General features: G+C 37.8%; 2 protein-coding genes across 2 annotated transcripts; one reads left to right on the top strand and one right to left on the bottom strand.

The window, feature by feature from the left end:
• Nucleotides 1-228: 228 nt before the first annotated feature.
• LOC140746624 (uncharacterized) lies at nucleotides 229-2,815 on the bottom strand. The gene is given in 4 exon segments (XM_073078748.1): nucleotides 229-1,219; nucleotides 1,318-2,302; nucleotides 2,665-2,768; nucleotides 2,811-2,815. Coding segments are annotated over 4 exon segments (2,085 nt in total).
• Nucleotides 2,816-4,589: 1,774 nt separating this feature from the next.
• Nucleotides 4,590-10,688, top strand: LOC140746622 (uncharacterized). Its single transcript, XM_073078746.1, has 3 exons — nucleotides 4,590-4,823; nucleotides 4,908-5,069; nucleotides 10,293-10,688. The coding sequence occupies exons 1-3, from the start codon at nucleotides 4,590-4,592 to the stop codon at nucleotides 10,686-10,688; spliced, it is 792 nt and encodes a 263-aa protein (XP_072934847.1).
• Nucleotides 10,689-25,083: the final 14,395 nt, after the last annotated feature.

Below are 25,083 nucleotides of genomic sequence, written 5' to 3'. Positions count from 1 at the left end.
TGTCTGTTTTGAGTGCATTGGATGATCTTCGTCCCTGGGTAGTGTCCCATGGCACCTTCTTTACCCACGTACGGTTCTTGTACGAGGGCAATGTGCATACCCTGCTCTCTTGCAGCTTGAACCAGTTCCACAGTTGCCAGCTTTGAGCGCTGCAGATTTACTTGTACTATCCGCAGGCTTGCCCTGTATGTCTTCTTAGGGGGAGACGCTACATGTCCCTGGACGCCTTTAGCAATAGGTAATGCGAGACCACGCTATTGCATCCCACTTTTGTCTCTCTGGACATTCATCGCTGAATGACAGGTGCTTCCCTTCGCCCTTCCCGGTTGACCGTCGACAGTTTATGCAGACTGGTGCCTCGTGCCCCAGTCTCTTCGGGCATTTTTCCCATGTGTGGGCCTCTCCACAGTAGCTGCATGCCTGGTTTGGTTCTTTACATACGGCGTTTGTATGGCCGTAGCCCAGACATTTCGTGCACTGTACGAGCGGGGATTGGTCCACTATGGGTCTTCTCTGGAGGCCGATGTACACTGTTCCGGCCTCCGTGAGTTTTTTATGGATTGCTGGGGAGAGCTCTAGGATTGGGTGGCACTCGTGCGGGTTCCTCGCTCGTTTCCTATAGCGGACGCGAATCGTCCTATCCTTCTCACCGATGTCGTTGAGCAAGTGTTTATTTTGTGCCCAAAGGTGGTCCACTATTTCGTCATCAGTGTGGTAGGACAGGACGTCCTATATCTTAGCCAGGGGGTTGTTGGTTCTGGCCACTTCTACTTTAAGATCTTTGTCCGCGGCCACTCGGCTTTGCACCAGGGTCATGTCTTCTTTTGTCCTGCAGCTCAATACTACTTTTTGGTTCCTAGCTTTCCTGACTCTGTCCACCTTAGCACCCGTTCTTTTCAGTTCTAGGTCCACTCTGATAGTCTCGATCACGTTTTCTCCTGTTTTGTTCGGGTCCGTCGATGAGACTATCAGAGTGTGGCTGGGGTTTGGCTTTGGTGGTGGGGGCTTGGAAACCGCTTGAGCGTAGGTGGGCTTGGATGCTGTCGCCTTCGCGAGTTCTTGCAGGGCTAACTCAGTTCCTATGCTGATGGCTGGTGGGGGTGTCCGCTGCTTCTGCTCGCGCATTGTTCTCAGCTCTGAGGAGACAGCTTCCATACGCTCGTGTATCGGCTGCAGGTGTTCATTGATATCTTGCGGCGGGGTCGTTTGTTTTTTGTTTCTGTCAAGGTGTCATTAATTTTTGTTAATTGCCCTTTGATTTCTGTCAACTCGTTGGGGTTAGGTAGGTCTTTTTCGGAGGGGGGGCTGGCTACTTGCTTTTCTAAGATTTTGTTGCTGGTAACCTTCAGTTCGTCGGAGCAGATTCTGAGTTTTTCCAGATCTTTTCTTAATCTGTCTAGTTGCTCAGAGATGGTGTGGACGCTCTGGATGATTTTGGCGTGTTCGGTCTTTAGAGGCTCTACGTTGGTCGTCCTCTTTTCCGTTACCATCTCCTTGGATTTTGTCAGAGCCTCTCTCATCGTCTGCTCGATATTATGGGTTACCTTGACCAGGGTTTTTATTTGGCTGTAGGGCTCCTGGGTCTCGTAGCCTAGCCAACTCCTTATGTCCTTTGTCTCCTCCAAGTTCGCGGAAATTTCGGCTCTCGCCTTGTGCAGGTCTTCGGTCAGGGCTTTGATGGTCTCGGCCGTCTGTTTATTATGGGCCCTCTCTTACCTGACCAATTCCTGCCCATGGCAAGATCTCTCTTTTTCTAAGTTAAATTTGTGCCGCGACCTGGAGTCCGACAGGGCCAGCACGGTCTCGTACAGAGTCTGCAGGCATTCGAGTGTGGTGGTTTTGCACTCCCTCTTTATGTTGCCTGCAGCCTCCAGTGCTTCTTTTGGAGCCCTCCAATGCCCAGTCCAGTCCCAATCCAGTGCCCTCTGGAGTTGCTCATTGGCCAGTTTTGTAGACATGTCCATCTGGATCCCACTCCGCCTGTTAGAGGTTCTAATGATGCTTGGTCTTCCTTGCTCGGATGCCACTGACACATCCGAGAATTCGTCATCAGACTCCACAGGTCGGGGTGGGATCTAAGATTGTTCCCACGACTCTATTTTCTGGAGGACAGAATCGGCTGTGGTCTTCTCCGTCTGCGGGGCTATTTCCACTGAGACCTCGCTGAACGAAGACCTCGCGGTCGCGGCCCTGGATAGGACCTTCTCTCGCTGCGTCTTTAGTACCGGTCGCGATGTTGAGGATTTCATTGCCGGTGCTGATGCGCTCGAAGTGGCCTCCGCAGAGTTCTTGGTGGTCTTGGCTACATTATAATTTGTTGCTTAACTATTACTTACTTATTACTTAACTATAGAGTAGTCTTACTATTTCTAAACTTAGTCTATGGTCATGTGTGGCGGCGATGGCGGTGCCGGAGTAAGTCTTGCTTCTTCTTGTTCGCGGATCTCGGTGCGTGCTTGGAATTTGGAGATTCTGTTGGGGCAGAATGACGGAGAATCTCCTTCCGAGTCGTTTGAAACTCGGGTATCCTAGCCCGCCTGGATCAGGAGTTGTGGTCCGGGGGGGTGAGGTATCCTTGCGCGGGGAGAGGGGGGGGAGCTGGTTCAGGAGAGCCCAAACACGGAGGATGTCGGTCTTCCTGTTCCGGAGTTCCCTTGGGTGTACCTTGTGTGGTGTTGGTGAGTGATGTTTGTCGTGTGCGGAGTCCTACGTCGGTGCGGGCGAGGTCTTGGAGCCGGTATCGGAGCGCGAGCAGATTTAGCCGCGTGCTAGCGAGATTAACCACGTGCGCGCTAGGTTATAGTTCTGACCGCATGGTCGAGTTTCCACCACGTGGTTTTTTGTACTTTGCGGCCGTCGTATCTCCGTGTAGAGTAGGAGTTCTCGGGAGATACGGGTGTCGTTTGATTCGTCTTGCTGAGGTCTATTCGAGGTATTATTTTGTTGGTTGATTGGATTTGCCGTTACCTGGATAATGCTCTTCAAAGTCCAGGGTCTGCTGCTCCGAAGTCCTTTGATGTAGGGTGTTGCGCACACGAATCCTGGTGAATCACTCACTGTTTTATCACTTGAACAAGTTTTAGATGTTAAATTCACTGGTTTTCCGGTTTTATTGATTTTTAAGCGTGGAGCTAATCTTGTTTCGACCGGTGCAAGGTGCTTACTGGGTTAGGTTAGGTTAGGTTAGGAGCTACCACCTTGTCGCGGTGGAGGGGCTTGCGTGGCCCTACGATCCCCAATGCTATCCCGGTAGGAATACCCGTACTGGATAGGCTTGTTGTGGAGGGTCCAGACTAAGAGCGGCTCACACCCCCGTCGGAGCCAAAAATGGTTCCGCCAACGGGGAAGGTGCAAGGCAAATTGCCTGCAGCAGGAGTTTCTTCCGATCGGGAGAACCCTGGGTGGGCTCGGTGTGCACTAACTATGCCACCGAGCAGGCTACGGTAACATGCCTACCGTCGATATCGTAATCCCACCCAGGAGACTTATCGTGGTCATGTCTCGCGACCTCGGGTGGGACCGATGGTCTTGCCTTAATTGGCTGGACCGCGAGGAAGAAAACCTCTATAAAAAATCACCCTAATCCCAAGCGGCGGCGCACCGCGAGGGGATGCATGGCTGGCAGGGAGGCCAGTCATTAGTGCGGCTCCCGCTACTCCTCCGAGGAAAGCTCCTCCTCCTCTTCCTGGGAAGGCCGAGAGACCAGCAGCCAACCGGCCAGGGCCTGTTAAGCTCCGGCCTCCCCGCTCCTCGGCTGTAGTTATTACACTGCAGCCGGGAGCGGAAGAGCAAGGCGTAACATTCGCCAAGATTTTGGCCAAAGCCAGGGCGGACGTCGACCTCCCAAGCTTGGGTATAAGCGGATTAAAATTCCGTACGGCCGCAACGGGTGCCCGTATCTTGGAGGTGCCAGGTGCATACAGCGGCGACAAGGTGGACTCCCTCGCAGAAAAATTTAGGGAGACCCTCAACGATGGAGTCGCGACAGTATCCAGGCCGGTGAAGTGTGCAGAAATGCGGATCACCGGCTTGGACGACTCGGTTTCGCAGGAGGATGTCGCTGTCGCCGTAAAGGTAGGCGTGATAAGACCCACTCCTCGGGGCGTTAGCTCTGTCTGGGTGCGGGCTCCGGTCGCGGCCGTAAAGAAGGTGGGCAGTCTCGGCCGCCTGTTAATCGGCTGGGTTTCGGCGCGAGTTGAGGTGCTGCAGCCAAGGAAACTGCGGTGCTTCCGGTGCCTGCTCAGCGAGCACGTCAGAGCTCAGTGCACCGCAGAGGCTGACCGCAGCGAAGAGTGTTATCGCTGCGGTAAACCCGGCCACATGGCTAATGCGTGCACCGGCACACCAAAGTGCTCGGTATGCGCGGCGGCAAACAGGCCGGCCGAGCATCGGTTGGGGAGCAAAGCGTGCTCCCCACCGAAAAAGAAGGGAACGGGCGCTAAGACTACAAAAGTCCCTGAGCCCGAACCCGCTCCAGCGCGAGCTGTTGCCCCAGTTGCCCCGACTACCATCACGTCTATCGCGGCGGCCGATGCTTTCCCATCCGAAGGAGGGAGCGGTGAGGAAATGGCCACACAATCCAAATAAATATGGCCCACCGCCTACTCCAGGCTAATATCAACCACTGCCGCTGTGCACAGGACCTCCTAGTCCAGAGCATGGCGGAGTGGTTGATAGAAGTGGCGGTGGTGGCGGAGCCTTACTTCGTCTCCCCCATAAACAACTGGGTGGGGGACTTAGATGGATTGGTGGCCATTGCTAGCGCACGAGCGCTTTGCGTGCCTCCCCTCATCACGATCAAGAGGGGCAAGGGCTACGTGGCAGTGAGGTAGCGTAGCTATGTCCTCATTGGGGTCTACTTCTCGCCCAATAAACACCTAGCCGATTTTGAGGCATTTCTGGGCGAGTTGGAGGCCCTAATAGGACCAATCCAGCCTCGCCGTGTGCTCGTCGTTGGGGACCTTAATGCTAAATCTACTGCTTGGGGCTCCCCTAAGACTGATGCTCGCGGCGAGGTTTTGGAAGATTGGGCGGCGACGACCGGCTTCTTGGTGCTAAATAAGGGGTCGGTAAACACATGCGTGCGACAGCGAGGGGGTTCCATTGTGAATGTCTCAAATCAAATCAAATCAAATCTCTTTATTTGTGAATACAGGTATTAAAAACACAGGTATTAAAAAGTTACATATAGTGCGCTATATTCCACCTTGTCAGGTATACAAATATATATTAAATTAAATTATCAAAATTTATAACAGAAAAATAAAGAAAAATGTCATTATAATAATTTACATTCATAAGTATTAATTGTATTCATTAAATTATTAATTACCATATTCATTTCAACCTTGATACAATTATTATCAAATATTAATAATAATCATAAATATGTCAGTAAGGAATTCGTGAATTGTATTAAATTTATATAATTAAAACTAAAAAATGTATCAAAATTAAATGTCAATTTGGAGATTTTAGTCAAATTTGTCACTTAAGAATTCATTTATGTGATAGTAACATTTGTTAGCCAGGAATTGATTAAGTCTTTTCTTGAAAAGTCCTACATCATCAATGGCACGTATGCATTTAGGTAATTTATTATAAATTGTGGGTGCTTTACCAACAACACTTTGTCTACAGAGCTGGGTTTTGCATGGGTGTTTAATGTATCATCTCTGCGAGCTCTTGAACAAAACTTATATAATCCAGAATTATTTTTAACAAATAAACAGCACTCTAATATGTATAGGCTTGGTAAAGTGAGGATTTTAAGGTCTTTAAAAAATGGTTTACAGGATTCTCTTTGTTTCAAGTTAAACATTGACCTTAAAGACTTTTTTTGTATTCTAAAAGCCAGTTCTTTATTGGTAGAGTTTCCCCAGAATATCGCACCATATCTAAGGATTGATGAAACGCAACCGTAGTAAGCTGTGAGCAAGGTCTGTTGGTTTACCGTTTTTCTTAGCTTTCGGAGATCGTAGGAAAGTGTACTTAATTTCTTACAAACATAATCAATGTGTGATTTCCATTTCATATTGTAATCAATAAAAAGTCCTAAAAATTTAGCCATTTCCATTTCTTCTATTTTCTGGTCTAAATATTTTATGTCAAGTTTTGGTGCATTACATTTTTGTCTAAAATTCATTATTATTGTTTTATCAAGGTTTATTTTTAAATTATTCTCATTTAGCCATTCAATTATATTTGTTAATGAATTATTTATGTCAGTTTGCAATTGACTAAAGGTTTTATTATTATAGAGTACGGTGCTATCATCTGCGAATAAAATCATGTGATTGTTTATTGTTCTTGGTAAATCATTTATATAGATGATGAATAATAAAGGACCCAAAACGCTTCCTTGTGGAACACCATATTTAATTTTCCTAAGATGAGATTCATAGCTAACTATACATTTAGATTTGCTGCATAGCTTACTTATTTGTGTAAATTGTTTTCGATCTGTTAAATATGATTTTAAAAGATCAAATGCACTTCCCCTAATACCGTATTTATATAATTTTTGTAATAATATTTTATGATCCACATGATCAAAAGCTTTCGAGAGATCCATGTAGAGCGCAACGGTCGGTATCCTCTTATCCATATTTATCATAACTCTCTCTAACAAATCATAAATAGCTAAGTTTATGGACTTATTCTTCCTAAACCCAAACTGCTGTGGTGTTAATATGTCTTTTCTTTCTAAAAAGGAATATAAACCATTAAAAATAACTTTTTCAAAAATTTTTGAGAATACTGGGAGCAATGCAATGGGCCTATAATTATTGACGTCAGATGTATCACCTTTCTTATGCAACGGTTTTATAATTGCAGTCTTTAGTTTGCTAGGAAAGATACCTCGTTGATAACATAAGTTAGCTAAATGAGATATGACAGGCGAAATTATTTTAGATGAGTCCTTTACTATTTTCGTTATAATGCCATCATAACCCGGGCTCTCAGTATTTTTAAGTGATTTTATAATGTTTTCAATGTCTTGAGCTACAGTAGGAAAAATGAAAATAGAATTTATATTATTAAATGTCAATTTTGTGTCAGTATTTAATGTATTATTATTATTTGCCACGTCAGTAAAGTAGTCATTAAATATGTTAGTGATTTCTTGCGGTTTGTCAACAATTTTCCCATTGACTGTCAATGAAGGAACATTTATTGGTGGAAATCTTTTTTTTGTATTATTAATAATAGACCACATAGCTTTTGATTTGTTTCCAGACGTATTGATTTTATGATTATTTTGTGCTTTTTGGGTCAACTTTATTACACTTTTATAGCGTTTGCTGTAAATATCAAATTTATGTTTATTTTCATCACTTGGGAAAGTTCTATATTGCCATAATAATTCTCGTTTGCGTTTACTACAGATCTTAATTCCTTTCGAGATCCATTTAGGTTTTATATCATTAGTATTTTTTATTTTATTTTGAGGGAAACACAGATCATATAATAGTTTAAACCAATTATGAAAAATATTAAATGCTATATTTGGATCCTCCTGACTAAATACATCGTGAAAAGTCAACTGCTGTAGATAATTTACAAATTTTAATCTATTTTCTACTGAGTAGTCACGATGGTAGCTATACCAGAATTTGATATTAGATGTTTTTTTAACAGGACATTTAAGAATCTGTGCGGTGTGGTCTGATAAGGCTAACTCTACAACTTTGCTTCTACACCCTTTAAGGTTATGCACAAAGTTATCTATGCAAGTATTACTTACAAGACGTGTTGGCTCCCTTATTGCAATTCTAAAGTTATACGTCAATAAAAGAAGCTCGAATTCTCTTCCGTACTTATAATCTTTTAGTATATCTATATTAAAATCTCCGCAGAAAATTATTTTCTTCTTACGATGTAGAAGTTTAGTAATCATACAATTTATTTTTTCGAAAAATATGTATAAGGATTGGGAATTAACTTTAGGGGCTCTGTATACACAGATAATATAAAAGCTCAACAGCAGAGAATTCAACAACACCTAGTAAAGATAGCTCATTGATTTCATGTATTTTATTAAACTTATGAGAATATTTCACAAGAATGCAACATCCTCCATGTCTAGTTTCTCGCATGCAAGATGACGCCAGAATAAAATTCGGTACATTTAGACATTGTTCATCTCCTTGGACCATATTATGTTCGGTAATACATACAACATCAATACTGGTACCATTATTATCTAATTCGTCTATGCATATATTTAAGTCATCAGATTTCATAATTAAGCCATTGATATTTTAATGTAGAATATTTATATGATTATACACGAAATAAATTATTATTATTAATTACACAATTATTATTATTAGGGACGTCAGTACAATTAGAGATAAGCGTATCATTGTTTACATAGTTTGTGTCTTCATTATTATTGTTCGTTAATTTACATTTACATGTATTCGTTTCAATGTTACAATAGCAGATTGTTAATGCCTCAGTTTGTGTACTTACACTAGTATAACTTTTACAATTTTTGACCCTCTGTTGCATAAGTAACTGGTAATTATCCATTCTTTTTTTATAGAATAGGCGCAGAATTTCTTTCAGAAGTGATCGTGCTAAGTGATTTACATAATATCTCCGGTATGGTATAAAAGTGCTATAATTGAAGTCCACAAACACTGAGTTTCTATATTTGCTACATAAGAATTTTAATTGATAGTTTAACTTTTTTACATTGAGGTAAGTATTATTTGGTATTTCACCTATTATTACATTAGTGTTAGTTACGGTCGACAACCATAAATTAAATTTAAAATTAAATTCATGTGGATTTCTGTCATGTATTCCACCCAATAGAATGACATAGTCGTTTTCACATAACTTTGATATGTCTGTTTTCATAGACTCTATAACATTTGTGAGTGGCGCGTTAGGCTTTATAAAACTCGTAACAATATATTCAGACCCTAACAGATGTTGTAGTGATTTTCTTAAACCGACCCCTTGATTGTGGGCAATGATAATAACTTGAGATTTTTTAGGTCCTAGCTGAACTTTAGCACTGCTTGGTAGAACTGAGGGCTTCTGTTTTTGAGTCACATTTTTATTTGTTTGTTTCTGTAGATCTCTAATTTTTCCGCTGTATGCTGCTGCAGTTGAAGAGTTTTGAGATTTGATCTCAATTTGTTCCTTCTCTATGTCAGCTTTGTATAATTTCTTAATATACCCGATATATATATTACCGAGACTACGACATATATTTCTGCCTTCATGAATAGGTGAGTTTCTTGGTGCATTAAAATTAATTTTCAACAATTTTTTACCTATAGATGTAGCATTTTTAAAAGTGAAGTCCTGTGAAAGTTTTTTTAGTAACAATATCTGTTTATTTTGTTTTTCAATAGTATCTTTCAAGTGACTATTTTCAAGTTGCAATTTTTCAGACGCTATTATTAGCCTGGTGTGCTATTATTAATTTTTCTATAGTATTTTCTAATTCCGCCTTCAATTCTAAGTTAACATGGTCGTTAGTTAACTTTCTTCTCAGCGTTACGTTTTCCATATTTTTTTTTTTTTTTTTTAAATTATATTTATATTTTTTTAATTATTTTTGTTATTTGATTTTTTTTTTTTTTTTCTTGCCCTTTGCCTTTAAATCTGTGTTGATATTCCAAAATAAAGAAGGATAAAAAATAAAATTAAAATATTTTATGACTCCAGGATTTGAACTCGGGTACAGTAGTTGCGATGCGACGCAAACTGTCTCTACACCAAAGTGTCACAGTCGTTTTGAACGAAATTTGTTAATAAGTATGTACTGTAGAGATTGTCTTAAATGGTCCGTTATTGCATCAGCTGAGTTTTATTTGTTATGTAGGTACACTTCACAACACTTTTATCGACTACCATCAGTCTAATAATTTACGATTGTTATAACACTTAAAGACTTTTTCCAGGTTTAATCATAGTCTTTTATATTTGTTATGGTCTATTATTCAGAGTACATTGAAATACAAAAGTCTCACCACAAAGATGTATCACGTTTGTTTACACTTTAATTAGGTACTAGTTTAGTTATGCTGACACTTTATGTAGTTCTGAATCTTTTTGTCTAAATATCACAGTCCTGTTAGTATATCTGTCGGCAAACACTGTCACGCACTTGTTGTTGTATCACGCACATTTTAAAACTATAATTATTGAACTTCATGTACTTTATGATTTTTAAACAATTAAAATTACGGAGCTGCGTATCGTCGTATGCGCGTTGACAGCGCGTCCCCGTCGCGTCCCCCGCTGTGGCAAGCATCGTCCGGGGCTAGAATGTTCTGGAGAGGGTGGAAACACTGTCGGATCATCTGTACATCCGGTTCGACGTGTCCCCCTCGCCAGAACACCCGGACCGTCGTCGCCCGAGAAAGCCGGAGCGGAGGTGGGTGCTGGGGAGTCTGAATAAAGATGTTCTGGTTGAAGCGGCCATAGTCCAGGCCTGGCAAGCTCCACCTGAACCTGTGGAGGTCGAGGGGGAGGCGGAGTGGTTCCGGGATGCCATGTCGAATGTATGCGACGCATGCATGACCCGGGCCAAGCCGTGTCCCCCGAAACGTCGGGTGTACTGGTGGTCCCACGAAATCGAAGAGATTCGCTCGGATTGCGTAGTGGCGAGACGCCAGTACACCAGACACCGCAGGTTGCGCCGTCGTAATAAAACTTTGTGAATCATTAATTCTATCTAAATTAAATTACATGGATGTGGCCCCCGGCTGCTGGCGCGCACTCGTCAAGTAGTGCAACGCGTTCAAAATGCCTGTGCGCGATACTGCTACATGATACCGCCCCGCACACATGTCACTCCGTTTATCAATGATGCAAAAATATTAAAAATGGAAGCACGCAGGAAGCTTCACCTCGCCACACTTCTTTTCGGTATTATTAGGAATAATATGCCTTCCTATCTATTAAAAAAACTGACATGGTCATGAGATACTAAGATATATAACACAAGACCTCGAAGTAATCCTTTAGCAGTGCCACTTCACCGTACTCACTCCTTTCGTGGTAGTTTTAGGTACGCCGCATCCAAGTGCTGGAACGATGTTCCTTCACCTCTCCGTAGTCTACAAACAATAAATACATTTAGAAATAAGTATAAATTATATTTACTAGAGCTTCAGGTGAAATCTTGATAAATTATAATATACTTATTTATTTTACTATCACTCACCTGATCAGTTATAGACTTTAAACTAATAAGTCGCTTCTTCACAACTTGGATGCGACGAAACGAAAATTCATATAAAACACCACATGCACATAAAACACCACATAGTTACAGGCATACACTCCTAATATACTAATGATTTAACTTATTTACAAGCACAGTTCATATTGAGCAATACCAAACACGCCCAGTGGTAAATACAAAATGAGTCTACCCGCGTCATAAAAAAATATTGGGAACTCGGCTGATCACGTGTTACCCCATACTTCTCTTCGCTGTACGAATATCCGTGAGTCACTCTGAGGGCTCACTGAAAACCAGCGCCGTGGTGCAACACACCATGGCATTAATGCCGAGTGAGTACTGTAGTGTATGCGCAACCCGACTACGTCATTCGCTCACCGGCAGTGAGTGCGTGCATACGTATTCGGTGTTCCGTCTACACTATTATCATTACATTAGTAAACAGTGTTTTATTAATAAAAAAGAAGACTTTACAAGTGGCGACGAGGATAAAAGTGAGTACCTACAAAAAAAAAAAAAGATGAAGGATAACCCTATAACCTACAAAAATATTGTTTACGTATAGTTTAATTGTATTTAAAATCACTTAAACGTTAAGAAACAAGTAAGATTTAAATTTAATATGCCTATCAAATTAAACAATGCGTAAATAATTGTTACGGTTAAACATATCTTTCATTGTTAAGGGCCACGCATCAGATCAGTATAGATAAAGGCCACGCAAAAAACAAAAAATAACAGTAATTACGACATAATAGCAAACCTACGTATGTAGGTATACAACTAATATGCATTGTGCAGGTATGCAATCTAGCGGTACTTGCGTACACATCTGTTACACATCTGTTACTTAATTGAGATAACTATCACATTGATATTATTATAATTTCATTGATACTAATTTAATACTTAATCGATACATATGATTGAAAAATAAAATATTAATAAATCCTTACATTTCAATTAGAATTAATTAGATAATTACTATGAAATAATTTTAGATATTTTACTATGAAATGTTTTCAATTATACCTACTACTTTATTAGTATTTTGTCGAACTATTTTATACTCTTCTATTTTTATTCTTTATAAACGTAATGGATTGCATATGAACACAATAATGTATATATGATCGTAATGACATTAAAGGTATTAAACCACGCAATAAGTTAACTTCAAACAAAAGGGCCATGCATATTGCAATATAGAATGTACAAATTGTACATTACGCAAATATGTGATTAAATTATGACGTATAATTGCAAAATTGAAAAGGCCATGTATATTTACAATAATAAAATAGGGCTATGCAGATAAATACTGTTACCTAATAATTTTATGAAAAAGCCACGCAAGAGTAAGAGGTACATTTGTTTGCAGGCCGCCCCAATGTCTCATGCATCACTCACGCTTACAAACTTAGACCATTTTGATTGTGAAGGCGATCCGACATCTGTCGGTACTCGCTGGGTAAAATGGAAGAGGGCACTTGAAATTTATTTACTGGCTGCTAATATTGACACACCTTTAAAGAAACGAGCGACGCTCCTTCATGTAGGAGGATTATCACTCCAAGAAGTTTATTATAACTTACCTGGTGCTCATGCTGAAGAAGAAGATGGTGTTGATGTATATACAGTAGCTTTAGATAAATTAGATAGTTACTTTGCTCCAAAACAAAGTCGAATTTATGAAAGATACTTGTTCCGTCTTATGAAACAGGAAGAAGGAGAACAATTCGAACGATTTTTGTTAAGACTGAGAAATCAGGCTGAAAAGTGCCAATTCCATAAAAAAGAAGATCATATTATAGACCAAATAACTGAAAAGTGCCGATTAGTTGAATTGAGGAAAAAAATCTTAGAAATCGGTGATTCGATTACTCTAGATGAAATTATTAGCAAAGCAAATGCATTAGAAGTTGTAGCCAGACAATTAGAACAATTTAAAATTGAAAATACACACAAAACGAACAATTTTACCAAAACAGATATAAACAAAATTGATAGTAAGAAAAAAATGGGTAGACCGAACCGATATAAACAGTTTAATACAAATTGTAGTAGGTGCGGTAGTCCCACGCATTCATCCGATGACTCAAAATGTCCTGCAAAGGACAAACGATGCATGAAGTGTGGCTTCATTGGGCACTATAGAGAGCATTGCAGAACCAGACAGAAAAGACAATTTTCTAATTACAGAACTGAGACAGTACATAAAAAACCTAGAACAGAAACAAAAAATGATACTGATAAATCTGAAATTGATTATATATTTCATCTGGACGACGATGAAACTATAAAGTGTAACATTGGCGGAGTTAGCGTTGATATGTTGATCGATTCGGGAAGCAAATGTAATGTGATCACTGAAAAAACATGGCAATATTTAAAAAACAATAGTGTACAAGTCTCTAACCAGATACGCAATCCTAACAAGACACTTATATCTTACGGCAGTAAAACACCATTAGATATTATGGGCTCTTTTGACGCAAATATTTCAGTTCTTGGTAATAATATTATAAAATCTACTTTTTATGTTATAAAAAATGGGACACGTGACTTATTAGGCAAGGAGTCCGCAATTTTGTTACACGTGCTTAAAGTTGGACTTCAAGTTAACGCTGTAAGTATGCCATCTTTAAAGAAATCGTTCCCAAAATTTAGAGGAGTGACTGTTCAGATCCCAATAGATCAATCCGTTAAACCAGTGATCCAACCCCATAGAAGAATTCCAATTCCATTAGAAGAGAAGGTTGCTAAAAAATTGAAGGAACTGAAGGATGCTGATATTATAGAAGAAGTGAATGAACCATCACCGTGGGTATCTCCAATCGTTCCAGTTCTTAAAGAAGGTCAAGAAGAGGTACGTATTTGTGTGGATATGAGGAGAGCCAACGAAGCAATTATACGGGAAAACCACCCACTTCCAACAATGAATGAACTGCTTCCTCATTTCCGCAATGCTAAATACTTTAGCTCTCTTGACATAAAACATGCCTTTCATCAACTCGAAATTCATAAAGACTGTCGTTACATTACTACTTTTAGCACTAGCAAAGGACTATTTAGATACAAAAGATTAATGTTTGGAATTTCTTGTGCTCCAGAAATGTTCCAAAAAATTTTAGAAAAGATGTTATTAGGTTGTGAAGGAACACTCAATTTTATTGATGATATTATAGTTCACGGGTCCACAGAAAAGGAACACGACGAAAGGTTAAATAAAGTATTGCAGGTTTTGAAAGAAAATGACGTACTACTAAATGAAAAAAAATGCATCTATAAAACCAAAAATATTGAATTTCTTGGTCATGAACTTTCAAGTAGCGGAGTCAGACCACTAGATAAATACTTAACTGCAATCAAAAATAGTAGAACCCCTAATACCATAGAAGAAATTCAAAGCTTTTTGGGTTTGGTTAATTTCGTTAGTAAATGGATCCCAGATTTAGCTACTCTTACTGAACCTCTGCGCGAAATGTTACGGTTAGGGTTAGGAAAATCAGCAAATATACAAAAATATTGGTCAGCTAGGCAGGACAACGCATTTGAAGTTCTAAAGAAAAACTTATCCAATATTTCATCCTTAGGTTACTATAATCCTTCTGATAAGACCCAAGTTATTGCGGATGCCTCTCCTGTAGGTTTAGGTGCAGTATTGGTTCAGATTGGCGAAGATGGCCCCCGTGTGATCGCTTATGGTCATAAAGCTCTTACAGACTGTGAAAAAAGATATTGCCAAACAGAAAAGGAAGCGTTAGCACTCGTTTGGGCTGTTGAACATTTTAAAATATACCTGTTTGGCAAAGACTTTGAACTAATAAGTGACCACAAACCATTGGAAACCATTTTTGGACGAACATCTAAACCATGCGCTAGAATAGAACGGTGGGTTCTTAGGTTACAGGCTTACAGGTATAAAGTCATTTATCGTCCGGGTAAATCAAACATAGCTGACACCATCTCCAGACTTGGCAAAACTTCCCCGTCAGAACCATTCGACTCCGAAAATTATATAAACTATGTTGTAAATTACAGTAGACCTATTGCAGTACCATTAATTGAAATTAAAGAATGCTCTGCTGAAGATGGGGAAATTTTGAAAGTCAAGAAGGGCGTTTATTATAACGATTGGGACGATTCTATTAATAATTTTAAATTAATACAAAATGAGCTATGTTTCAATGGTGACATACTTCTCCGAGGTACAAAAATAGTTATTCCTCATAATTTACGACAACGTGTACTAGAAGCAGCCCATGAAGGACATCCAGGCATAGTAGCAATGAAGGCTCGTCTTAGAACAAAGGTTTGGTGGCCAAGAATTGATAAAGATACTGAACTACTAGTAAAATCTTGTCGAGGTTGTACTCTGGTGTCTAATCCTACTCCACCGCATCCAATGAAACGACGAACACTTCCTGCCGAACCTTGGGTTGATGTAGCGTTAGATTTTTTAGGGCCCCTCCCTAGTCATGATTACCTTTTGATACTTGTTGATTATTATAGTAGATATAAAGAAATTAAAATAATGCGTAATATTACTTCCCTTGACACGATAAATGTCTTGAAAGAAATTTTCTCCAGATTAGGTTACCCGGCGACATTAACATGTGATAATGGAAATCAGTTTACTAGTGAGGTTTTCCAGAACTATTGTAAAGAATGTGGTATTATCGTAAATAATACAATACCATATTGGCCTCAAATGAACGGAGAAGTTGAGAGGCAAAACCGAACAGTTTTAAAACGTTTAAAAATTTGTCAAGCTGAAAGTCGAGACTGGAAAGAGGACCTTTTTAGTTATTTAATGATGTATAACAGTACACCTCACTCTGTTACAGGCAAATCTCCCTCAGAATTGTTTTATAGGAGACAGTTTAGAGACAAGGTTCCATCAGCTCCAGACATGGAATTTAAAACAATTGATGCAGACGTAAGGGATAGAGATCTTGAATTGAAAGAAAAAGGGAAAGTATATGGAGACCTCAAAAGAAAAGCTACAGATAATAATTTAGAAATAGGTGAAAAAGTTCTAGTAAAAAATTTAATCAGAGAGAATAAGTTGACTACCAATTTTAATCCCACTACACATACAGTCACTGGTGTGGCTGGTGGCGATGTTAATATTCGGAACGATGATACGGGGAAAGAGTATCGTCGAAATATAGTTCATTTGAAAAAAGTTAATGATTCATGGACTGTGATTAATAAAAATGTTAATAATGAAAATTTAGAAGATAATAATGAATGAAATTAAATTATTTACGATTAACTTGCATTGATTACTTACCTATTGTTTACATGTTAATTATTATTTAAAATTATTAAGAAAAAATTTAATAATATAATTTAATTGTAATGAAAAAAATAAAAATAAACGAGGGATGTAGTGTATGCGCAACCCGACTACGTCATTCGCTCACCGGCAGTGAGTGCGTGCATACGTATTCGGTGTTCCGTCTACACTATTATCATTACATTAGTAAACAGTGTTTTATTAATGAAAAAGAAGACTTTACAAGTACCTTTTCCGTATGCAATGTATACATACAAGCATAGGGATATACTGTAACGTATTTATTTAACTATTATATATTTTGTTTTTATTCGTTTGTGTTGCCATTTTATGTATCTTAAGTTTTCTATTTACCTATATCCCACTATTTTGTAAATATTTAATATAATTTGTCGTTGTTATGTGTGTGTACAATGCATTTCGTACTAAAGCTATTTCTTCTTCTTCTTCTAATATCGACCACGGCGTGGTGGAGCGACAGCTGTACGAGGCCTATCGAGAGCGACGATTGGCCCTACAGCTGTCTATAAGCCAGGCTAAGGAGCAAGCCAAGATGGAGCTTCTCCAGACTCTGAGTCGCGATCCGTGGGGGCGCCCCTACAAGATCGTCAGAGAGAAAATGCGTGAGAAATGTATCTTAAACTGACTGGCGTTTGACATATTATGTTTCAGAACAACTCATTACCAATTACCAATTCGTAATAAGTCATAGATGACACCCCTCGTACCAACGTCCGGTCTACTACTACTATAAACTTACATATCTTTATGATTAAACCATCCTACAATTATCGCCGTCCCGCACAATTTGCCTTACGTTATTGTGATATCTAACAGTGTTGGGGAAAATGAAATCTAACTACTGATTACTAACTATGATTACATATGGTAATCAATAATTATAACTACAGTTTACAAAAAGTAATCGTAAAAAGTAGTTAAACATTTTGATTACTAACTACTAATTGTAGTTGCAATCACGATTACATGATTACTTTTCATAAATACATATTTAAAATGATGTTGGGCCTTTAAAAATCGTACATACGAGCGCGAGCTCGCACGTTCAAGTTTATGTACCTAATTGTTGTTTGCTAGGTAGTTAGTTAAGAGCCTGTTTGAGCGAGAGTGCAGCGTTAAGTCCTACCACCAAAGAGACCATAGGCGGCATAGGAATCAAACCCACACCTTCGGGTTTTAACTCGGGTGGCTGTACAGGCTGTACTCTTATTCCACATTTTACTCGTATTTCATTGCAAAATATTAGTCCATAGAATTCAAATAATCAGTAGATATGACCACTAGATTTTAGCAAACAAATTAATAGCTACATCATGTAGTCTGATCACCATAGTTAAGTTATGTTACGATCAAAAGTAGTCAACTACAATGCAATAATAACTACATGCAGTTGAGCACCTCAGTCGCAGTTAGTAACCAGATTACAAATTGCAGGTAACAACTACTCTGGTATCTAATTCTAATAACGTCTTGAAATTTATTCCGATAACCTTATATAACCTTTTTAGATGTCTTTGTAAGCAATCAATCAACTGTTCCAAATTTATTGGAATATACCTACTTAGTATATTGCATTGCATACAGTCTTTGCCGTGACTTTGTAAACCTATGACAGATTTATGACTTTATTTATTAAATTCACATCTAGATTTCATTTGCATGTTAAAATATTATTTATATCACGGCTCGTGTGATTGCAGTCCTCGCCTGCGGCTCGGCCTGCAAACTCACACTTGTCAGAAAAAAATTTTTCGTCCTCGTATTGTAATGTACTATTTTGTAACAGTCACTTCTAGATTTAATGACCACACGCGACCTGTATATTATATTATATACTAACTGGACCTGGCAAACGTTGTGTTGCCATATAAATAAAAAAATAAGGGTAAACAAAGGGTGAACCCTTATCTTTTATCATAACTTTTTTTAATTAGGGATCACTGAGTGTTATAAACGTAGGAGTAGACAAATATAATCCGAAAGCTTCGAACTGCTAAGCTATCGGGAGTTACACGTGTTATTGTGAGTCAACCATAAAAGATAGACATGCTGTCGTGGGATATTTTTTATATAATTTTAAGGAGAACATTTCCGTCATACATCATTTCTGTGTAGCTTTAACCATTAAGGTTTCACACGCGATGAAAGCTTAAAAAAAGGAGTAACTTCTCCCGTTTTCCCAACATTTCCCCTCACTGCTCTGCTCCTATTGATTGTGGCGTGATAAAAAGTATACTATAAACACCTCAGGAGTATGAAAAATAATTGTACCAAGTTTTGTTAAAATCCGTCGAGGAGTTTTTGTTTCTATAACGGTTATACCGACAGACAGACAGACAGACATACAGACCGACAGACAGACAGACAAAAATTTTACTGATTGCATTTTTGGCATCAGTATCGATCCCTAATCACCCCCTGATAGTTATTTTGGAAATATATTTCATGTACAGAATTGACCTCTCTACAGATTTATTATAAGTATAGATTACCACATATTTATTACACATTACTAAAGTGTATTTTACTACTATTTTTACTACACTACTACTACACTACTTACTACTACAGACAAAAACAATAATATTCATTATATTCCAATGTACATAGTCTTTTTAAGGTTTCCATTTAGGAGGTAACTTTTGACAATTTTTTTTCAAATCAATGGGGAACAACTCCAAAGTAATAATTATTTAAACTTAACCTGTTCATACAACGTGACAAAACAGCTAACACGGCGAATGTCATATGTCTGACACAACAGGGTAACTACGCGGTAAATATACTGATACACATTACACACCTACCCCACGCACTGGGCTGTGCTGGGCTTTGGGCTGGGCTGTGTGGGTGTGTACGACCACCACTATGGTTTACTCATGGTTTACTGTAAAAGTTTTACCTCTTCCAAATTACCTACATAATTCAAGTAACGTATATAATTTACTAAACTATCAATTAAGTTGTATCTAATGATGTACGAAGTATTATGTTCTTAATGTATTACTTCCTCCCCCATTGATTAAAAATAAACATTCTACTTACGGTCAAGTGATTCAGTTTTATCCTCGTCGCCATTATGTATTGTTCCCGACTCAACGTCGGGATAGTAATATCACTTAAACCCCATTTGGCTCGCTCACGCACCAACACGCCCGTCCTCACCGACGGTCTAGCATGACTGCCCCCACACAGTCCGCTCTCATTCCGTGTCGTATATGCGCTCGAGACAAACTACCCACAATATGATACACTACACTGGGCTATGAGTATCCATCGATCACATGTAGTGCTTAAGTGTCCTGAATCATTTGATATATTTGGTCTTAGTAATTATGTAGAAGGAATTGGTCAGCTAAGCTCTTGAGTTTATAAAAAAAAGGAAAAAAAAAATAATAACTCGTTGGAATTTATTTTACGCGTTTGAGTTTAATGTTAATCTTTTGTTTAAATGGTGTTGTAAAAAATGTGGAATCCTATAAGGTCAATGCGACCAATCTATTTTGGGTAAAATTTTGCGTAATAAGAAAAGTAATAAATATAGTTCAAAAAACTAAAAAACACGCTTTTATGATAAAATCAACTAAAAAGTAGAAAATAATTTACAATCTAGGAATCAATTAAGGAACAGTAAATTGTATAATTGTAAAAAAAGCCTGGAGTGCTCCACTTATCAATTTTCGAAAAGCACTCCACACTTTTTCCACAATTTCCACAGTCGGCGCTCAATATATTTCGTTGGATAACGATGTAAACAGCATGTCTAATATGAGCGCCGACTTCAGAAATATGTACTAAACCAACATTTATTTCAATTATTTTTTACTTTGTAGTGACATAGAAGTCGGTTGTATTTTTTGTTAAAAAAATGTTTTCACCCTTTTTAGTGATGACATAATATCATTTATATTAATATAATATAAAATTATATAAACTGGATGGAGGACAGTACACCACCCCTAGCAACACCCTAGTACCCTTAACATCAAGCTCCAAGAATAGGTATTCAGCGGATGAGGAGTAAGTCGACGGAGAAGCTAAAACAGTTTTGTATGATATGGACGCTCGTAAATAAATAGCCACTTCCCCTCCGCCTTTACCAGTTCGGTCATTGCGAACAAGAACGAATCCTGGCAAAGGATACAGTGACGATTAAAGCGACGGTTTCAGCCAACTTTCTGAGATGAGGATAGCATGTATGTAATCACATGAAAAAACAGTCTCCAGTTCCGTGTAATGACGAGGTATGGATTGAGCATTCATGTGACATACATTTAAATAATTGTCATTGTTGTTAAATTCAATTTCTAATTGATTACTTATGGAATAGGAGTCGAGAGATTCACCACAAGAGGCATATGATACATCAGAGTCATTTGCAGAGAAGCATGAGCAATGGGAGTCATTAGACATAATATTTATTTATTTATTTAAAATTTATTGCATCACCTCTAAAAAGAAATGTACAAAAGGGCAAACATAATGCCTGATGGCATTCTCTACCAGTCAACCCTGGGTGGATGTAGAGAATTTGCAGCCGGTGTTACAAAGCAACAAAAGAAAAAAAAGACAAACAATAATGAAAACAGCAGATATTATAAATATGTATTAGGAGTAAGAAAAATACATATTAAAATGATTTAATAAGTATATATTATAATATACAATACCAATATATAAATACATATAAATAAACTAAATTTATTATATATATAATTAGGGCGAGCGAAGCGAGTCCTCTATAATTCGAAAATCTTGCAAGCTTTCCATCCCTTTTTTGAAAAAACTACAGGGCTTATAAATTTGAAACTTAACATAGTTACTTAAGGTCATGTCTAGATTGGACCAACACGATTGAAACAAAAAAAAACTTTTTTATCATATTTAAATTTAGTGTAACATTGATGGCTGTATGACTTGGATTATTTTTGTTTAAATAATGGCAGAATAAAAAAAACGTCATGATGAATGCAGACATTTATGACATAATTATGTCAATCAAAAATATGAAAATGCTAAGGTGGCAGCGTTTCACCGACGTTTCACCGGTGTATTTTAAAAGCGTTTTGTTTCAATTTTTTCTTTGTTTTATAATATAGGAGTAGCCGACGAGCATACAGTCCATATGATGGTAAGTGGCTACTGCCGCACATGGACATCTGTCTGGACATCCACAGAAGCGCCGCTCCCCTGAGGACTAAACTGGAACGTCTCAGATAAGTTTTTTTAATAATATATGAGTAGCAGACCACCACCACCTGCATGCAGCATGCAGTCCACCTGTAGTAAGTGGCTACAGCCGTCCATGGACATCTGCAATCAAACCCAGATAGTATTACATATTCCTACCTGAGGTCGGCCACAGGTGCGCCGTTACCCCTGGACTAAACTGGACTAAGCTGGAACGCCTCGAAAAACCATGTTTCCCTTACCACACTTTTCGAACCAGAACACAGCGCTGCTGTTATGAGGCAGAACTAGGTGTGGCGGTGGTGCCGCCGGAGTCGAACCACATAGGGTTCTACCACCTTAATTTAAACTATCCGTCCGATTTATTTAGTGTCAAAGAAAAAGTTAATCTAATTACAATATGCGTACCGAAAATGTATCTAATTAATTACTATTAATCCATTCATATAAAATTTACGTATCATCGTATGGTAGGTACATCAATATAGCTCTGACAACTAAGTATAGTATAGCCATATCTTTATGAATTGTATTCTCCAGGTTATACTGGTGTACTTATAGACTGTAATACTGTAAAGTTTCATTCAAATTAATTAATATAAGGCACAAACATCCTTCCATACTCACAAACTTTCGCCTTTATAATATTCGTTGGATAAATGTTTTGACGCAGTGCAGTTTCAAAAACTCCACATATCCGATTAATCTAAGTTTTTGTTTACAGTGGGAAATTATAAAACGATCAAATAAAAATAAAAACTTAGCGACTGATAATGGCAAACTGTTTTAATAACTTGCGCGACTACATTACTAAGTGAGCGACTACATTACTAAGTGAGCGACTGGAAATATAGAGAGGCAACTTTAGTATTAAGATAGATTAGGTTTTTGTAAATGAATTGGTTAGGTTAGGTTGGAACATATAAGACAATATAAAACGAAGCGAGCAGGGCGCGACAGCGCACAGCGAGCGGGTGGGCCCAATCTGTATCAATTCAGACCTTACCTTTATTCATGATCAATGACATGAGCACACAATATTCTACTTATTATAGTATTTTTCAAAGTGATTTTTGTATTCGAAACACCTCATTTAAACATAAAATGCTGCTCAGTATTAAAAAAAAAAAACAATTTGCTAAATATTGAATAAAACGCAGGACGTAATGTTTACACTTAGAAAAATATTAGGTCGCTCAAATTAATATTTGTAAGTTGCTGTTCTGTTGATTTCTCGTCACTCGCAGCCAGTTGCTCTCTTAGTAATACTATAACCAAAATTCATTATTTTTGTCATTCAAAACTTTTATTTGCAGTCACTCGTTTAAATACTACCCGTTTAGAATCCATACGCAAATTTCATTTCCATCGTCAAAAAATACTTTGTTTGTGACAAAAAGCCCAGTGACAAATTTACAATTTAGCGACTATCACATTGTGTTTTACGGAAATTCGTTCCTGTATTGTATAGAATTGGTTATGTTAGGTAGAAACATAAAAGAAAATACAAAACTAATTGAGCAGGCCACACACATAATTCATTAATTTAATTCATAAATTTAATAGTTAATTTAACAATTAATAAAAATGTTATTTAATAGAATTAATTAGTAGCTCATTCGCAGGTTTACGGTATGTATCCCTCGGAGCTTTAGTAAATTAAAGAAGTCGTGGTGAATTCAACATTCACTGATAAATGACCCAAATCGACATGAAGAGAATCATAAAGGTCATTCACCATCTTGTTAATTGGTAACAGACCCCAGATTAGCTTATAATGTACTGCGTTTCAGACATCCACAATAGCTTATACCTATATATACTTAAAAAAATTTTTTTGCAAATCAGACGCAATAATTTTATAAGTATGGCGGAGTTTAAATTCAAGAGTAAAAAGATACCAAGGATAAATCGCAAAAAAATTACAATCCCAATAAATTGATCTAATATAAGTTATCCACCACAAGCATTTAAAGTGGTTCTGGTTCTGGATCAAAGGTAGCTTTGCTCTTCATAGGTCTTCTGACGAAAGGTAGATTTAATAATTTATTGTTAATTAATAAGTGACCACATCATCTTTGATATAGGATCTTAAACTGTATTCAGTTTAAGATCCTATATCAAAGATGATGATGTGTGTTCAGTGTGTGTGTTCACGATACGCGAGCCCTTATAAAGCTGCGCTTTTTGCTAGTTAAATGAATACACACAAATAGTAACAACAGGAGATTAGGAGTTCGATGAGGAATTTAAATAATGTTCTCGGACAAGCTTTTTGAATACAGCTTTGCTGGGGGCTTTACGGATATGCACGGGCAAGGCGTTCCAAAGCAGTACTGCCTGAACAGAAAATGAGAAAAAACCGCTAGAATACAGTGGAACATCGGCTCTTAAATTATTAGACGACCGAAGCGTTTTATCATGCGTTAAAAACCTATATTGGAAGTGATCCTTCAGATAAGGAGTATTTGTAATAAAAATATGTATGTATGTATGTGTAAATATATATTTGTAATATAATGGAGATTAAAATAAAATATATATAAATAAAAATAACTGAAGTATAAAAATAAAGTAACACAATAATAAATTAATAGCAAACAATACTAACACATATAGACACCAACCCATCAGCTGACTGTTACAATTCAAACCATGCAACACATATTTATATCTAAAATGCAAAATTAGAATACAAGAAATGACAGCAGTAGTAAAAAATAACAAAAGAAAAATAAAAAACATAACGGCTGAATAGTAAGAATTACCTTACCATGCATAAACAGACAACTGTGAAGAAATAAATGAATGAATGACACAATGAATGAATGAGTGCGTTAACTATCATTAGTCCGTTCCAGAAAATGAAAATATTAATCCGTAGTCTTTCGCAAAAATTACACATAAAAAAATATATGATTAATGTAATTATTACCAGACTTAATGCTAACGGATGCAATAATAAAATAATAATAATAATGTAAAATCGCTTAGAAAAAAGAAAAAATACATAAAAAAAATAAATCACGTATTATTAAACGAGAGAAAAAAAGATCACAAATTTATGCAAGTAAATAATATACTGCAATCCATTCAAAAAATTGGAATTGCAGATACTGAACGCACCCAAATACTGATACGTAACAGAATGTCACACAGGATTGACAGATGGGAAATATTTTGTTGACAATGACAACTTAAACATATCAATTTAACAAAACAAACATCAAAACATATTGATCATAACAACACAGTAAGCCGCAAGAGTAATTAAATATAGCGTAAACTAAACAAGGGAGCGAAAAGCAAGAAATAAGCAACACGGATGACAGGTAATAAATTGATCCTACTT

Source organism: Epargyreus clarus, unplaced genomic scaffold (assembly GCF_041222505.1).
Source record: "Epargyreus clarus isolate Ecla_fem2 unplaced genomic scaffold, WU_Ecla_fem_2.2 ptg000013l, whole genome shotgun sequence".
Taxonomy (NCBI): domain Eukaryota; kingdom Metazoa; phylum Arthropoda; class Insecta; order Lepidoptera; family Hesperiidae; genus Epargyreus; species Epargyreus clarus.
This window is presented reverse-complemented; position numbering and strand designations above follow the sequence as displayed.

Coding starts and splice junctions, on each gene's coding strand:
- LOC140746622 (XM_073078746.1), top strand. CDS start 4,590: ATGGCCCACCGCCTACTCCAGGCTAATATCAACCACTGCCGCTGTGCA. Junction 4,824..4,907: donor GGGGCAAGGGCTACGTGGCA/GTGAGGTAGCGT, acceptor TTTCTGGGCGAG/TTGGAGGCCCTAATAGGACC. Junction 5,070..10,292: donor TGGTGCTAAATAAGGGGTCG/GTAAACACATGC, acceptor GTCCGGGGCTAG/AATGTTCTGGAGAGGGTGGA.